At 36.7% G+C, this 18,438-nt stretch overlaps 1 protein-coding gene across 2 annotated transcripts in view; it reads left to right on the plus strand.

Moving 5' to 3' along the window:
* The window catches only part of LOC150097912 (protein-tyrosine sulfotransferase 1-like), a 252,976-nt gene that overhangs the window by 149,579 nt on the left and 84,959 nt on the right, over window positions 1-18,438 (plus strand). For both annotated transcript variants that reach the window (XM_090406110.1, XM_090406112.1), the window contains exon 2: window positions 1,526-1,765. In XM_090406110.1, coding sequence (XP_090262236.1) covers window positions 1,526-1,765 — 240 coding nt within the window. The remainder of the gene's footprint in view (window positions 1-1,525; window positions 1,766-18,438) is intronic.

An 18,438-nucleotide genomic window follows, 5' to 3' on the forward strand; every position in this document is an offset into this window, starting at 1 on the left:
CGATGCCAGGATATTTCATTAATAACATCCGCCGGCAAGGAATGGCAACGAGATTATAATTGGCCCTGGGAGAAGGAGGGAAATGAAAAGAGTATTATAAAAGGAGGAGCGAACAGCCCGTTTTTTTTTTTTTCTTTTCTGACCAGCATCAACGCCCATACACTGAAAGGCATTTTCTGTTTGTATGTAGCCACAGGATAAAGCAGCAGGTAAACAAAAACGATTTAGAATCTCAACACCTGAACGATTTTTGCTCGACCGGACAGTTTAAACAAAGGCCGTGTGTTGAAGTCGTACAAAGGCCGGAAGGCAGGAAAATTAGTGAGAACCTAAAGCTCCAGGAAGATCAACATCAAAAAATGAAGAAAGACACCAAAAAAAATGAGGAAAATATTACAGAAGTGCTCCATTGTTATTTTATGTGCTAAGAGCTTTAGCACTAGAACTTGCCGACCTCTAAAAAGAAAGTCAACTTACTACCTAAAGTAAACTATTCAATAGGTTTTAGTAACATCCCTTCTTTAACACAATAAGCTGCCTGCAAAAGGAGATAAAGCGACATGCACTTGTTACTATTGAACGCACATATACTAGTTAAAGATTAGGAAAGACGTAGAAGTAAGTCGTCAACGTATTACAGTAGTTCCCTCGCCATTTGTGTTGGAGGTGGGGGGCGTGGAGAATTTGACAAGAAATAAGTATTCCTAAAGTTGTTTCTTCCAGAAATCATCATGGTTAATCCAATTGTTTAACCATGATGATTATGAGCCGTTAGAAAAATTTTATTGTGATTAAATGATGGAATATTTCTATTATGAGAGTATGACTGTGATATAATGTACATTCCGCTTTTGTGTAATAAAGGAATTTTTTAAATTAAATTTAACATTTTCACAAATTATAATTTTTTGTTTATTTTTTGCCTTCTACTTCAATGCAGCAACGATGATTTTGAACAACATAGAGAATATAATATTACAACGAAGTATACTGTTCCAAAGCACCTAATTTAAATCACTTCTGCAATTTTGAAAGAGTTCAGTTATTGTTGTGTTTTATCCTATTCAAAAGCGAGTCCATAGTGAACCATTTCAGCTGACAATGAAATCAGTCTATCTTCGAGACTTAAGTTGGTGGGGGAAGAAGTTCCTAAAAAATCAAAAGATTTGCATCGTAACAAAATCCCTTATGATAAAAGGAAGCTATGTAATGAATATGGAGATTTTTTTTTTAACACACTGATTAAGAAACAACAAACAGAGCGATATTATAACTTTCTTATTTGGGAGTACGTAATGCCCATATGTTAGGCCATTTATCATTGTCTGACATTCACATTATTGCGTTTCACTGTTCAGTAATGCTTTATTTTCTAATTTTCTTGTTTCAGAGCACGAACCCAACAAAACATCCTCTCATTACTTAGCCTTTAAAACGTTATCTTCTATTGATGAAATAAAAAAGTAGTTTTTTTTAAACTCAATCCCATTTCTTTGGAAATGTCCTAAAGCTTTTTCTTTTTCAGCAATACATCACGGGTCACTCTTCCAAAAAATATTCTTACGACCGAAACATGCCACTGGTATTTATTGGCGGAATGCCTCGAAGTGGAACCACACTGCTTCGCGTTATCCTGGATGCTCACCCGGATATCCGTTGCGGAGAAGAGACGCGAGTGATTCCTCGCCTGCTTAGTTTGAAACATCAATGGATGAAAGCTCCAATGGAATCCAAGAGACTGCACGAAGCTGGTGTTTCCGAACAGGTATGTGTTGTGTCACGTGATATCATTGTAAGATAGTACGTCATCGTATATTTTTCAGCAGAACAATAGATAATGTTCTTTCCTCATTCTTTTTTGACATATGTAGAGCTGTTAAAGTTGCCTTACTCCTCGCTAGCAATTGCATAATTCCATATAAAAATAAAAATAAAAAATTAGGCAAATTAACATGGAATAAAGCACCCAAGCAAAAAAGGACATCCTGTTCTTTAGCATACATTTCCAGAACATGTAAAACAGCTATGAACTTTGTAATTTTCATTTTTCTCCGCTACTGATCAAGCATATTAATGTTAGGGATGCACAAGAAAATAAAGGAAGTATCGCCTGGGGGATAAGGTCTCACGTAATACTTATTATAATATCTACATCGTTCAGCATTATGGCGATGGTTGGTAGCGCCATCCTGCTGCACTTGACAAAGGGAAACATTGCCTGCAGTTCAAATTAATTTGCTGACGACTCAGAAACGAACGATCATTTCAATATTAACCTCAAAACTATCTTAACAGAATGCTTTGTTTTAAAGTCATTACTAAAACGATGAACATTATAAGGCAGAAACCAAGTCGTAAACTCAAAAATAAATCTGTTATTTAAGATGAACTAATTCCGTTAAAACGACAACGGTACTCCCAGCGAACATTTATTACATAATGGGAATGGCAGAAATTTGTTATGCAGTAATTTGAATATTTCATTCGGTACACTTTGGTCCGTAAGTGGTGGTATATTCTGGAACAGTTAATTAAACGTAGCGGTTTCTTCAATGTCGCCTGGCTTGAGTAGAATCTGTTTTAACTGTATTTTAATGACCACGCAGTATAAATGTTTTCGAAATCGCGGATATGAAGCTGTAATGCAACCTGGAATGGTATGTCGCGCATAACTCTAGATGAAATGTTACTCACGAAACAGTTCCCCTCCTACCAAGATAAGTATCAAATTCCGACTGCTTTTCTTAAATTCAAAATAACTGTCGACTAAACAAACGAATGTGCTTTTAACTGTAGATAAAACCCTAGATAATAACAGTGAGGTCATCTCGATTTCAGATCTAAAGTTCCAGTTTCTATTGTCTTCACAGGCATATTTTTTTTTTTTTTTTTTTTTTGTTTTGTCTATCTAGGTCTATTAAAATTCGCTACAGGGATATTACATGCGATATTGTTTTCGCAAATAAGAAATGAAATCACTTCAAGTGACATATAAACCCTAAATCTTTAGTTTAGTTACTTACGTAACGTTTTAAAACAGCGACTTGAAATGCGTTAGAATTAACACTGAAATTATAGGGCTTGAAACGTTTTATTATTGTTATAACATCTGCCAGGTTGTCAAACTACGCGAACTAAATTTCTGTAAATTTAGTTCCTCGGTTTTATTTAAATGACATATTATATGGCACATTGAATATTTAATTAACTCCAAAATTGTATTATATTTTGATATGGAAGTTTCTAGTTAGTGTATCACGAGCCCTGAAATATCAACTTTTTCCAACGTCATTTATTGACAACACACACTTATACCCTGTCATCTGGTAAAAGCAAGCAGAACTTGCTGTTGTCATGGGAACACGACGGTATGACGTCACGTCCGTCTTACTTATTTTATTACTAAATCTTCGACGTTTGTAGCTTCGAATAGCAAACCTAATAGAAAAAAAACTAAATAACAAAATAACAGTGGGGGTGGGGGTGAAACGATCCCTGTCCAACGACAGCTCAAACCTCTCTCAATAATAGACATAGAACCTATTGCTATGAATATCTGTGAGGCGTCGTCTGAAACAATTTTAGTATACATAAGGAAATAATGTTTAGTTCTGCATGCGTAATATTTTAAGTTGTTTGCTTCATTTTTTACTCTTTTTTTTTATTATTTAAATCCATAAGGCTGGAAATATTTATTCCTTTTGTCTCCTTGGCTGTGTGCTTGTTTTTAATTTTTAATATATATTTTTTATGTAATTTCCAAACGTTTCAGAAAATTATTACATATTTCTCCATTCGTTCTTGCTTTTTCCCTCAAATTAATCCAAATTTCTCGTAATATGTGAGGCGGCAGGCATTTCCTTTTTGAATTTTGTTTTTCCTTAATACGTAAACCTGTCAGAGAACAAACACGCACTTTATGGACATGATATACTCTACATATTGCTAACAGCCAACAAATTTCCTCCTATTATCATATGTGTAGTGATTAGTTAATTTTAATTAGCTACCAAATGGAAGCCCTTTTCTTCTTTCTCCATTTACTTCTTTATACCCATCCTTCCATTGCTAATGTATGAACATTTAATCCAGATTTTTCCCATCTTATTAATTGTTCTGTATAGGCTGTTTATTTTGTACGGTTTTGGTCTGTCGAATTAATGGTAAGAGCTTTGAACAGACTTGTAATAAAAAATTTCCTTCTTTTTGTAGCCACTTAGTCTCGCCAACAGTTCAAATCTCTAGATTGCTTATCCTCTATATGCCTTTCCCATTACGCTTTAAGATGAGAGAATTGCCAACCTCTATTATCCTTTGTTATCTCTATAAGCGTTTCTATTTAATTTTTCATTACGTGGTCATTTCACAGAACATCGCAAAAAGCTGATGCAATCCTTTTTTTTTTCCTTTTTTTTTTTTTTTTTTAAAGTAACAGGATGAAAGCACTTCCTTTTTTAACGTGCTTTATACATAATTAAGATAATTCCACTGAGGAATAAGTAAGGTTTGCTCAGGATTAGGACTGGTATCCATAACAAACCGCCAAATCAGCTCGTAGTATTTAGAAAATGGTCATACTTAAAAGCATGCTCACCAAATTAGTGAAGTTAAACTCTGAAGAAAAAGAAAGAGAAATTACTGAACAATTCTCTTATTAGCATTTCGAGTAACTTTTATTACTATTATGAATTAATTACATCAGAGAAACACACTAAATGAAAGTTGATTTTTATAAATTGTAAACTACTTGATTGCTTAAATTCAATCCAAAATTTTAGATTTAGGTTTACTCGAATTTATTTGTTTCCCTGACTAATAACAGCTAACTAATGTGAGGATGTTTATCCAGCTGCGTATTATTAAAAATTAGATCATAAGATAATTTAAAATTGTTTCGTGTCACGCCATCGTTTACTTAGCATATGAAAAATATGGCAAGAAGGCATTGGTCATTGGCTGGCTATCCGAAACTAAACTTGATAGAGCCGTATGATGTAAACATGGCGAAGTGGAGCCAGTAGACACGTCCAGAGGTTAGTGACGCTACAAAGATAAAATTTAGAAGCTGGAATGAATCTGCACATGGTAGTTTAGCGTCACCATGTGAAGATTTATTCTTGGAGCAACTTTACCTTTGATGCTTACCTACTACTTCGCCGGTTCTCTTGTGTTTCACCCTAAGTACAAATCATGCCATTTAAAGTTTCCACACATTGTGAAAGCTTTATAATATATTATTTCAAATGCATTTCAAGCTAGAATTATAGATCCTAGTCAAGTGCTTCTTTCTTTCTTCATTTAAAAAAATAAGAGAAATAAACCCTGTAAATGCTGCCACTTTTTCTCACACATCGATGAGCAGGTATGACATCGAAGAGAATTGATTTACCCGCCTAAGACAGCATTGCGGGAAAGTTTTATTTGTCAATGCAGCGAATGTATCCTAAAATCTGTATCGAGCGAATATATTGTTTTTTCGTTCTCTCTTAAGGGGGATTTCGGAATGCCTCAAATGCAGTCTACATTTGAATTTGCCTATAAATCAGTTCCCAAACGTATATACTTTGTTTTCTTGACAAAGTATATACCTTTTCCGGAATAGAAAGTCATTGTAGATCTTTGAAATTTTTCTTATTTTAATACTTGAGATCTCTGTCTACTGGGCATCTTAGTACTGGATTACTTGGCATAAGAATTTAGTGTTTCTCTTCAACGTATTTGCCAGCAAAGGTTGGTCGATTGGTAGCGCCTCTGCTACTAATGGCTCACGCAAAAAGTTAAGCAAATTTGAGCGCGGTTAGTAGTTGGAAATGCTGTTGGCACACTCTCCCTCGATGAGTCTTTGGACACCCTGGAGGCGTCACATAATAATAATAATATGCTTGAATACCTAGCTGGAAAGGTAGTGAGAGAGTATATAAATAACGTGCATACTTCGCTTTATGCATTTTGGTACTTAAAAGCTTTATGTTCGTGTCCTAAGAACTGTACATTCTTAAAGCCATTATCAAGAAATCCAGAGAAAAAGGATGTTAACCGAACTCCAAATCGTGAAAAATCACACTGTAATTTACTGCATTTTTCATGCAGTAAATCTCACGCCTTCCCATGCCACCAATTCTTTACTTACTGTCATTTCCTGTAAAAAGTCTCATTTCTTACATTCTTCCCGGGCATTTTCACTCTCCCACTGCACCAGTGGTGAGAAATGCGAAAATTCTGGTATACTGACAGCAAGTAAAGAATGAACCGTAAAGAAGATGTACAAGAGGGGGAAAAACCTTAGAGCACGCGTGAAAAAAAACGTTTTCAAGGGACTTGCGTGCGATGGAAGCCAGACGGAGGGAAATGCAGATAAAAAATAGTCTTGTTACTGAATAAGAATGAAAGGAGAAGACGGTTAGTTTCCCATACGATGTGACAGCTATGCGCATTATATTAATTATTCGCAATAAACCGAGGAAATGATCTCATATTTCTTACATAATGCTTTAAGACCATTAAGCATAAACGACATCAGCACAGGAATACATGCGGTCTGTTATTTACTTTGATGCGGTTACGTTAGTAATCAAGTTGAATTTTCCATGCACCTTTTCGAGATCTTTTCATTCAGATTTACTATTTTGCGTATTTGCTACTGGTTTTGAGAAGTATGGAATTTATTGCACTACTAGAAAGTCAAGAAGGAACACTAACTAATGTGCATGGGAGACGGACCTTGTTGCTACCGCATTTTCACATCCTTTGACAGGAGAAGTAATAATAAAAAAAAATAATAATAAAAATTAGCGAACGCTCTTTCTTCATAAGCTTGCGATAAGAGTTCGAAAATTTTTAACCCTGCGGAGGTTTCGGCTGATCTGACAGATACAAATTGTTTACTATATTCTTACATAATTCAGTGTGTAGCTTGGAGGTCATGAGTAGCTGCGCGTGCATATATTAAGAGTGATATTCCACTGTTTATGCTGTCAGTTTTGGTTTAACACGTGTTGTATGTAAAGGCGTGTTTCATAGTAAATTGTATCTGAGAGATACCGACCTCCGATGTTAGTATACTATTGGTTTAGTTGTCGTTTTTTCTTTGTTTCTTTGTTCAATAATTTCTAGATTGTAACTGAAAATAAATAAACCATCATGTATTATATTTGCAGTGTTTTTTTTTAAAGTTTTATCGCATTTTAGTACATACTAGTAATGAATGTATCTCTCAGATACACGCGACCTACGCTGCAATTTTTTTCGAACGCGACCTCCGCAGGGTTAAAGACATATAACACTTCAAGTAAATAGCTAAATTTGGATCGTAATAACGAAAATTGTAGCATCATTGTGAGTACTGTCGTACTCACAATGATGAAGTACGGCCATCATTATAAATGAAGAACTTTATCATATGCAAAACTCGATATTTCAACTTAGAAATTGGGTAGCTATCCAGTTCTGAGTTATGGAAGTTCTGAGCATACTCAGAACTTCCATAGTTCTATTTGCACAGTCCGGGAATGTAGATGTACTCAGATTTATTCATCTTTTACGTAAACTGACTGTTTACCACAATTTTAAATAAATTCAGTACAACCTTTCAAATGCACTTTAATGTGAATGGTCTGTTGAACTCGTTCGTGACCTTCCATTCTTGGAAACGCATACCGTAATTAAAATAACTTCAGTCCTTAACCGCTGGCGTGCTGCTTTTGTTACATAATTACTGGCTTCACGTCAGTAATTATGTAATAAAGCGACTTTTTTATTTACAGAAGTAGTGTGCACATACAAGAATTTTTGTTCAGACATTTAGAATTGTTTAGACTGTATGTAACATGTTTAGAATTTATAAATAAATTTATAAATAAATAAATAAATATATATATATATATATATATATTCTATATACGTACGTATATAAAAAGATAAGCCGAAAATTGAAACGTTTTTATGTCACGTTTATTGTCTCTTCATTGTTTTGAAACGTCCAACAATGTGTTTGCCTTCATGAGACAACAATTTGTTGGACGTTTCAAAACAATGGAGAACCGGCTCACCAGCCCGGAACTCGGGGGGGGGGCGCCGTAGACGCCAGGGGGGAAGAATCCCTAGTATAAATATAAGAATTCATAAATAAATTCTAAACATGTTACATACAGTAAACGGTGGTTTTTTATTCATATTGCTTGACTTACTTAACTTATCTAGGCGCTATCAGCCCGGTGGGACTTTTGGCCTCAAGCATCACGTGACGCCGCTGGGTACGGTCCTCTGCGACTATCCGCCACGTTTCGGTCTCCAGCCCAACAACCTGCAGGTTCTCCTCCTCCTCCTGATCCGCCCATTTCCTTCTCGATCTCCCTGACGGCCTCCCACACTTGTCTCACAGTCCTTTCGGGGCCCATATGATGCAGGTGCCCCAGTCACTGAAGACGCCAGGCTCGCAGCTCCATCAAGACGTCTGCCAAGTTGCACATTAGACCGCCTCCTCCAGACTCCGTCTACCATGACCACCCCTCCATAGAGGGGTGGTCATGGTAGACGGTCATGGTAGACGGTCTTGTTCTCGAATACTCTCAGGTGGTCGGCTTGCTTCACCGTGAGAGTCCACGCTTCAGCACCGTAGAGGAGAACAGGCCTGATCAAAGTCTTACAGTCTCACCTTTGTAGTTTAAGACAGTATACGCGAGGCAAAAAGGGGACGCACATGGTAGTAGGCTACATTCGCGGCATTCACCCGACTCTGGACATCAGCTTCAATTTTGTTGTCTTCAGTCATGATAGAGCCCAGGTACCTAAATTCCGTCACCCTCTCAAACTGAGAAGCTCCCTCTAGATCTTGAACAGCATGGCGACTCATAAAAAGGTACTTTATCTTCTCGGCATTTATCTTTCAGGCCAACATCTTCTGCAGCTTCCTCTGTGGCAGTAACCAATGCCACTGCGTCGTTCCGTTGACGCGCCATGACGTTCAGGTCGTCCGAGTAGCCAAGAATCCTGACTTGCACCCCCCCCCCATGTCAACTCCACCCACCACTTGCTGTGTACATCTAATTACTTTTTCCAGCACTAAATTGAAGAGAATCGGAGAAAGCCCATCACCCTGCTTACGAGAACTAAACATGTTGCATGGAGTAAGCATAGAGGATTTTTTGGTCTATATTGTTTGAGCTGTAAGCATGTTACATACGCTAGTACTGTTAAAAAGTGTAAAAATATGACTCGTAAACAATTACCTTTTTGAAATGCATATCTGCAGAAAAATGGAGCCTCTGTAGCTCAGTCGGTATAGACGAAGCCCTTTGGTCGGAAAGACCCGGATTCGATTCCCGTCTAAGATGTGAGAAACCTTTATCTGGCCTCTTTCGAGTAAAGGTGAGTTAGCGGGTCTCATACGAAGGTGAGGGGGGGGGGGGTTTCCACCCGGAAACGCGGGGTTTTCGTCCCCAAAAACAGGCAAACCTGCCCCGTGAACATATCTACAGTCATAAAAAAAACTGTCCCGCCCCCCTAACGCCAGACGCCGCCACAAGTGGGTTGGGGTGTTTCCACAGTCGTATAATCATAGCGGACTCTGCACCAAGCGGGATAAAAAAAAAAGTAAGAAAAAAGAAATCAAGCGCTATAAAGAGGAAGATTATTATTATTATTATTATTATCTAAGACCTCCAGGGAGTCAAGGACTCATCAGTTAAAATCCTATAACACCCACTCAAAAGTTTATAGACCTCTATCATATCGCCCCTCTTTCTCCTGTTAACCAGAGTCTGCAATCCACATACTCGCAATCTGTCCTCGTAGTCTAAATCCCATAATCCAGATATAATCTTTGTAACTCTTCTTTGCCGGCCTGGTTGGCCGTGTGGTTAGCGTATCCGCTCTCCAGCCAAGAGGCTGAAAGTTCGAATCACGCCTAGGCATGGATGTTTGTGATTGTCTTTCACTTTCATACATTCATTCACATAAGTGAATAAACACTCTCCCAAGATGATCTGGATCACCATGGGGGGTAGTAGACCCAACCCACCCGCAATGGGAGAGGTCTTCACCCTGTAGTGGGTAGAAAACCGGTTGAATATCATCAACACCCTTTCCACAGCATCTTTATTCCCCTTGGAACCTGGGAGACCAAATCTGTGCACAATAATCATCTAGGTGTGGTCTTATCGAAGCCTTACAAAGAGGCAAAACCACTTCCTTATCCTTACATATCAAGGTTCGCTTCAACATCGCAATTATCCTCTGAGTTGTATTTGCAACTTTTGCTATGTGACCTTTGAATTTTAAATTCCTAACCACCAACACGCTGAGATCCCTAGTCTCATCAGGTTTCTTGTAGTATCCCCGCTAATAAAATATGCCGCTGGAACTCTAATCAGGCCAAACTGCATAATATTAAACTGATAGCCATTTTCGTTTGCCCAAATTTCCAGCCTATTCAAATCATTTTGCTATTGCTAAATATCAGTAGTATCCCTGATTGCCCTGCCTATCTTCGCATCATCAGTAAACAATTGTACATGCAATGTTGGATCATGCCTGATGTCATTAATGTATAGATTGAGCAATAATGGCTCAAGGACTGAATCCTGAGTTACACCACTGTTCACCTTAAATCTGGAAGATTCACACCCACTGTATAACACTTTGATATCTGTCTGTCAACCATCCCATGATCCATGTCAAGAGTTTATATTCCAATCCCATGATCCATGTCAAGAGTTTATATTCCAATCCCATATTCTCCAGTTTATGCAACAGGCTTTCGTGTTGTATCCTATCAAATGCCTTAGAAAAATCCAACATTACCATAGTGTATCCATTCCCTTTATCCAAGGCCGTAACATTGTTATAAAACATGAATAAATTGCTAAAACATGACCTTCCTTTAACCCATGCTGCCTACCAAAAGTTAGATAAATATCAGTCTACTCCATTTATGAAATAAACTACGTTAGAGGGTTTATTTATTTGTGCTTCTAAATTCTACTAAGCATTTAGAAGCACAAATAAATGAATCTTCAAATGTTTCCATCCCTCGTTCTAGCGATGCTTCGAGCCATGTTATATTTGCTGCTGTACTCGAAGTAAAATATGTTTGCCTCGGACAATTGCAAAAGAAGTGCTAGAAAATTAAAGAACTGATACTTCTAATTTATTGGATGAATTAAAAGAAGTTTACAGACTTACATATGCACTAGATAAATTGCTATACAGTGGCATGATCGGGAAAATTTTTTCTTATTTTTGGCACGCTTGCGAGAAACGATTCGCCATCACCGGTATTAGACGATCTATACCCTTAGCACAGACGTCGTGAGACTGTTGCATCAGATGTATTTGCATGTGTCTGTTCCCTGAAGGTAAACCTTCTATCATCGATCGGAAACGCATTGACATAAACTACAGAAATATATGCCTCTCTGGCGGTCACAGACCCTACGTCATTAAGGGACTATTGTCATATCTCGCAAAGGAAATAAAGGACTGTGATAAAGAACTTTCGCCTTAGCATTGCGAAAATAAACACTTAAATATTCAGTTTCTAGAAATTCTTGAGAAGGCCATTTCTGTTTACATATAAGATGTCACAAGCTATTTTGTTTTTATTCAGAAAGTAAAAAATGATCAGACTTGAATACCTATTTGCACTTATTTATTTTTCACCACTGGGGATGAATACATTTTTAAATTTCTTAAAAAAAATAAAATAAAATAAATAATAATAATAAAACATACTTTTAATGACATCATAAAAATCTTTATTGCACTATATGCCAATTCTAACTTTGTTGGAATCGGAAATATAATGCAAAACCACCACTGAAGACTTCGCGTAACAAGGATGGAACTCGAAATCGGTAAGTTAATGATGAGTCAGTGAGGTCAGAAGCAGTGGCGACTCGTGGCTTGAACTCGTGGGGGTGCTGCAACTTTCGAAATATACATACACACTGTAAGTACAGTGTATACGTGTTTGGATAAAATATCAAAATGATGATAAAAATTTAAAAAAAAATTTAACATGAAAAAATATTGTTTATTATCGATAAAATTATACAGTTTAATATAATTCAAAGTTACTTAAAAATTACTATAACAAATGTTATGTCTTTAATTGTAATGTCCAAATATTTAAAGAGACGGAGTAAACACGATAAGCACTACGAACACTCTACTACTAGAGCAAACTGCATATAAACAACAGTGGAACTGCGCGACGGGCAGTGCCGCATTATGCTAATAGCTCGCATCTCACTATGACGTGCATATGCTTACGAGCGTAACAAATACTAGCAATATGACACTGTGGTAAACACAGTGCCATTAGCGTCCTTCGCCCTCCTAAGTGCTACAAGATGGATTTTTATTATTTTTTATACAAAATAAGATAATTGTATAGGATTGTTAATGATAAAATTAAACATTGCAAGCAAATATAAATAAATTAATAAATATATTTATATATGTGTGGAAATACTAGTAGTGGTGGTCGGCGGTAGATGGCGTTGGTGTAGTTGCGGTTAGTTGAAGTTGGTGGTTGAGTGGTGGAGACGGATATTTGTGGAGTGGGTGCCCCTCCCTTGATGAGTCTTTGGACTCCCTGGAGGTGTCAATAATAATAATAATAATAATAATAATAATAATATAAAAAAAATTGGGGGTGCTGCAGTTCCGCGGTGCCTATGACGAGCTACCCCTGGTCAGAAGTCACCAACTCACAAGACTAATTTTTCGTTCGTTAAAAGTATTACTTTTAGTTAGATCTTATGCTCGGGTAAAAATAAATTTGTAAATCCTCTAACGCCTTATATATCCCAAGGGACTACGTGTTACTTTTATCCCTTACCTCTAGAAATCAGTGGGCAGCTGGTCCTACTCTTAGCCAAAATTTAACTAAGCTCATGGCTACTGATAATTCTAAGTTATTGGGATGAGAATAAGAGAGCTTCCGCCTAATCTTGATTCTAAACCTTGTAATAAAGTAGATTACTACAGTAGATTTTTCTGAGTTGCAAGGTTAAAAACCAGAGTTTCCAGGAGAAAAATAATCTAATTTCCAAACGTTACTGCTTCAACTCGGGAACAAACTGAAAAAAAAAAAAATCCTAAAAAATATTCCTCTTTTGCGATTAGAATTGAACGGTCTGCTAGCGGACTAGCATTCGAAAACTAGAAACGCACAGGAAATTACACAAGAAATCTTATAGAACAAATCAGAGTTTGTTGGTGGAGTAACATCTCGAGTTCGGATCCATTCCCGGAAATCAGATTTTTGGAAAGAATCGAACATATCTGATCTATATGTGAGAACGGTAAACTTGTTTTCCATAGTAAGAAGTTGTTTTCCAGTCGTCTCCACACATCAATTTTGCATTGCTTATATTTTTGTACGGGACATGTGATCGTTCATATTATGATGGACATTATATCTAATTTAGTTGTTACTTCTTTAAGGAAGTAAATAGAAATAAATCCTCCAATGACGTCCAAAGGGAGCAGCGATTAAATAGCTTGAAATGACTAGTTGTCAACTATAGAAAAAACGAAGTCCAAATGCACTGGTGCGAAACATTACTAATAATAACTAGGAAGGACCCCGTTACAGCATTTGCAATAGTTTGAAGAGTTAAATAACCAAGAAATGCATGGCGGACTCAAGAAAAGCATTTCGTTGCCCCCGGATATACAGAGGTAAAAATAAGATTTTGTATTTTATCGAGGCGCCAGTTTTTTTTTTTTTTTTTTTACAAAATTTATATCCACTTTCAAGACTGGCACTAGTGTGTTTGCTTCATCTGTGACTTCACAGGTTTTTCGTTTGGAGTTGAAGCATTTTATTTGTAAAAGATAAAAACCTATCATTTCAAATCTAGCAAGAGGAAGTTTGCGCAAATAAATTAGATACCAATACGTCAAACTTCTTTTCGCTGAAATGGCTAGCTCTAGGCGTAGTTTTTGTTCTAGACGTAAAAAGTACAAATTTTCCTATTTGCAGTTATAGTTAAATGAAAGAATAAAGTAGAATATCAGTTCAGATGATTTATTTTCATGGGAGGTTATTGCAGTATATTTTGCAGCTATTAACGGTTGCGTTAACGCTGCTTAAAATTTTATTTAAATTTCAACGTCATGCAAAATACAGTATAAAAGTGAATTTTAAACAAGCCGATATTTTCAAATGTTTATTATATAACGATTTTCCCTGTTATTTGAAACTTAATAATCATTTGTATTTCATGATTTTTAAGATAGCAAAGTAAAGGTTAGTTTTATTATCATATTCGTATTTACAAGGTTTATTTATTGACAGAACAGGAATTGATCAGGTTAAGACAGTGTTGCATCGATTGACCTCAGATTTCTAAGACCTGCTCCAAAAATACCTCATGCGTTAATAGTTTGGTATAAATACTGTACATAGACCTTCTAAATAAACTGTTATAAATAGCCCAGCATAACTCTTTTACACAGGTTATGTATGTTGTGTCGTCTTTTGGTGATGCATGCCTGAATTGTATCATGCATAAGTTGAATTTCAAGCAGTCCATATCAATCAAAAAAAAAAATAATAATAATAATAATTAACTGCTGACATAAAACGAGAATGCAAAGCAAAAACTTGCATAAAATAATCTTAAAAAAGTGCCTGAGCGAAGTCACTGTTATTAATATTTTTCTGAAAGTAAGCGTCAGGTATCGAAATTTAATATTATATACACTAAAGCTCTAAATTGTACCCATTACCGAAAAGCAGTTTAAACAGCAGCAGGTATAATTTGAATAGTTTAAAAAAATAAATGAAAAAGGAAAGCAGAGAACCCATACACTTTGATCCACATCTTATGGGTTTGCCAGTTTTTTATTTATATTTATTTTATTTTTTTAATAATGCCTGACAGCCATTACATGAGGCTATTGTAGGATATCTGTATTAAAATTCAGATATCCCGCGAGTTAAAAATATATAAATGAATGAAAGTTAATAATAAAGTATTATTTTATAAAGTAGTTAATTAAACGCATGTTTCAATTTCTATGCTGTGAGCAAGACGTTTTGCAACGTTATTCTTACCTATGGCTAGTAGTCTTGCTTAGTTAAAAAATAAATATACTTAGTTTAGATATTAAAGCGAAATAATGATTTTTTATGAGCTAAGTTTGGCGATGTTGGTGCCGTTTGTATGTAAACATTTTACGAAATGTTATCAATGACGAGCGAAGCGAAAATCACCGCTATATTTTCTGAAGTGATTAAATAAACTTACCTGTACATAAAATACTGTGGAATGAAGAATTGTTTAAAATTCTGGCCTATTTCGAAGAGAAAATATAATTTAAAGATTTCGTTTCTGCACTGTGAAGAAAGAACTTCGTTAGTTTCAAGCCCAATGCTGAAAGCAGTAATGGCGTACCCAAGCGGAAGTTTCTCAGTTGCATTTCCGAACATGCGCGGAAGCGAAAAGAACAGGGGAGGGGGGAGAGGAACATGGTAAGAGAAATCTGTTTAGTTTGTGTGTCTTCAATATATGTTTGTAGTTATTAATCCATATAGGATTTATTTCAGTTGAAGTTGAAGGCAACTTGATTGATTTTCAGTTCATATAGAAGTGGACCCAATAAAGTTTGTTTTGCTTAGGATTCTCAATCTCATAAGTGATTTCTAACCTGTGGATGCGGTTTTGCTTATTTCTTCAGAAGAAAAGGCAAAGGTCGTTCTGAAGTGTTAAACTGTTAATATGGTTTTAAGCATAAGAATGTTGGGAACTTTCACATAGAAGGTTAATTCATTCTAAAGTGATGCTAGGTTTTTAAAGTAATTTATTCAGTGGAGTTTGCCGTTACGTTTTTATAATAAGTGAAGTTACAGATGTGTCTTGGATGAAGGAATGTTTTCTTCAGTGTTCTGTGATTGTAAGATGCAAGAAGAATTGAACTATTATGTTTTTGTCATACAGAGGCAGTTTTTCGTTAGTCTTTCTTTTGTGGGAACTCAAGAAAGAATACAAGTTCTGTAGGAGGCAGGAGATTAAAGTTCAGGTGCGAATTCTTCATGCTTGTTGCGCAAGCTCATTAATCGAGAAAGAAGTAATATTGATTTGTTAATAAATGCTTGCATTTATAAGCATTCCGTTTAGGCTTTTATTTTTGTAGACAGAAGACGTCTTAAGCTTGCGCGACAATAATTGAGCTTTGCGTTGTGTATCGAAGGCCGATGCTTGCTCGTCTAGTCAAAGCTACCTTGGCTGCTCGGCTGTCGGAGCTTCCAGGTCCTCACTGCAGCACTGTGATTTCATGCGCGCACATAGCCATTTCACATTGACAATTGACAATTGACATTTATTCTTTAAGGGTGAAGTAAAATGCTTTTCATATTCCCCGCTATCTGTCGTGGATTACAGTGAGGGTAAAATTTACGAGCAGTTTGCTCGCCCTGAATGGGCATAGAGATTATGTATCGCTATAGGAGGCTAATATAGTTTTTGGTCTTCTATATTTGAATATGTCCGTTGGCTCGTATGCTGCAGCTTGTTGAACCAAATCGTTGGGATGTGTGGACGTCTTTAGAAAAAATTTGGAAGTTAAGGATTGTAGATAAGAGAGAATATAGGGAATATTTGTGTCTCTGTGGAGTTGGCTGTTTCTAAACATACCACGGGGCGTTCAAAATCATTCTCAGGCACTTGTTCTGCACTCGCTGTATCTTAATAATGTTAGTATTAGAGGTGTGGCTCCAGGCTGGAGAGGCATAGGTGATTATAGGACGAATCGTCATCTGGTATAGCTGCAATTTGATTCTGTTGCTGAGTTTGCTATTTCTATTAATTAGCGGGTAGATCTGAGCTATGGCTTTAGATGCTTTTGCACATGCAGACTTGGTATGTTGGTTGAAAGATAGCTTTTTGTCGAGAATCACACCCGGGTAATTTGTTTCTTTCTGCCAGGGAATTTTAGTATTGAATAGTAACACATCTCCTGCAGGAGACATTGGCCTTTTTGAGAAAAGAACCACTGAGCTTTTCAGGGGGTTGACTTCCAATCTCCACTTGGAGAACCAACCCTCCAGCTGTAGAAGATTTTCTTGAAGCTTTCTGGTAACGAAGTGGGGTCTGAGAGATCTGGTTAGTATTGCCGTATCGTCCGCATACAGTGCTAAAATGGAAGTCATCAGATTGTGTGGGATGTCTGACATGTATACAGAAAACAGCAGTGGAGCCAGTAGGATCCCTGCGGCACTCCAGCAAAGATATGGCGCTAGGACGATGTATAACCTTTGATTTTTACTTGCATTGATCTATTCTGAAGATATGAACGGATTAGATGAACCATTTTTAGTGAGATACCGGCTGAGATAAGTTTGTGCAGGAGTCCAAAATGCCAGATTTTGTCAAATGCTTTAGATAGGTCTAGGAATACAGCTCCTATGCACTGGCGCCAGTTGTAGCTGGTGGTGATATATTCCACAATTCTGTGGATTTGCTGGGTAGTACTATGGTGTTGTCGAAAACCAAACTGTTCTTTAGGGAGGATGTTTAGGTCATTTACTGAGGTTTGGAGTCGTGAGAGGATGACCTTCTCTGCGACCTTACCCAGATTGGAGATGAGACTGATTGGACGATAATTCTGCGGTAAGTGTGGGTCTTTGCCTGGCTTATGTATAGGAATCACATCAGCCATTTTCCAGGTGGAAGGAAAATAGTGATAGTGAAGTCTTAAGATTGCATTATACTGGTCAGATGCACTATAGCTTTTCGAGGCAGCCGTCTCACTGTGTTGCTTAAACACAGGCCATACGCAGTAAACGTAGCTCTAGCCAGTGAGCTTCAGCCAGCCTTTACAAGTGTGCGTGTTGCTTGGCAAAATTAAGTTACAACCAACTTTTTATAACGATGTTATTCACCAGTTCATAAAGAAGAACCGTAGGGTAGAATTTGCATTCAAGTAGCTTAATTGAAAGAGACAGAATATCATTTGTAAAATAAATGTTGTATTTGTTTGATTAAATGTGCATAAATTTATAAATATATAGTTTTAAATGGTCAGTTATTCATTATTCTCGATTCAGACTTCAGTCACACCTCTCACTCCCTGAATGATAACAAGAACAAGCGTGAATTTCAAGACCAGCATTCGCCCCTTGCTAAAGTTCCAGGAGTTTTGTCCATATATATAACTGTTGGTTTGTGTAATGGAAGGAAAGCTGTGTGGCATGAGTGTTTTTCATGTTCTTGGAAGTTGTAATGTGAAGAATACATTGGCACTTGTGTGGTGGTTGATTTGATGTATATATTTGTGTTATTTGTAGATTGAAGATTTTTATTTTGGTTACAAGAGTGTGTGTAAGGTTGGTAAGAATTAAGTTTCCATGTTTTCTTTTATTTTGAATTTAAGAGTTGTTAACCACTCGAAGTGTGCAAAAGAGAAAGTAAACACGCGCGCACACAC

Source organism: Typopeltis vanoorti, chromosome 16, assembly GCF_054136105.1.
Source record: "Typopeltis vanoorti isolate ZY-2024b chromosome 16, IOZ_Tvanoo_1.0, whole genome shotgun sequence".
Taxonomy (NCBI): Eukaryota; Metazoa; Arthropoda; class Arachnida; order Uropygi; family Thelyphonidae; genus Typopeltis; species Typopeltis vanoorti.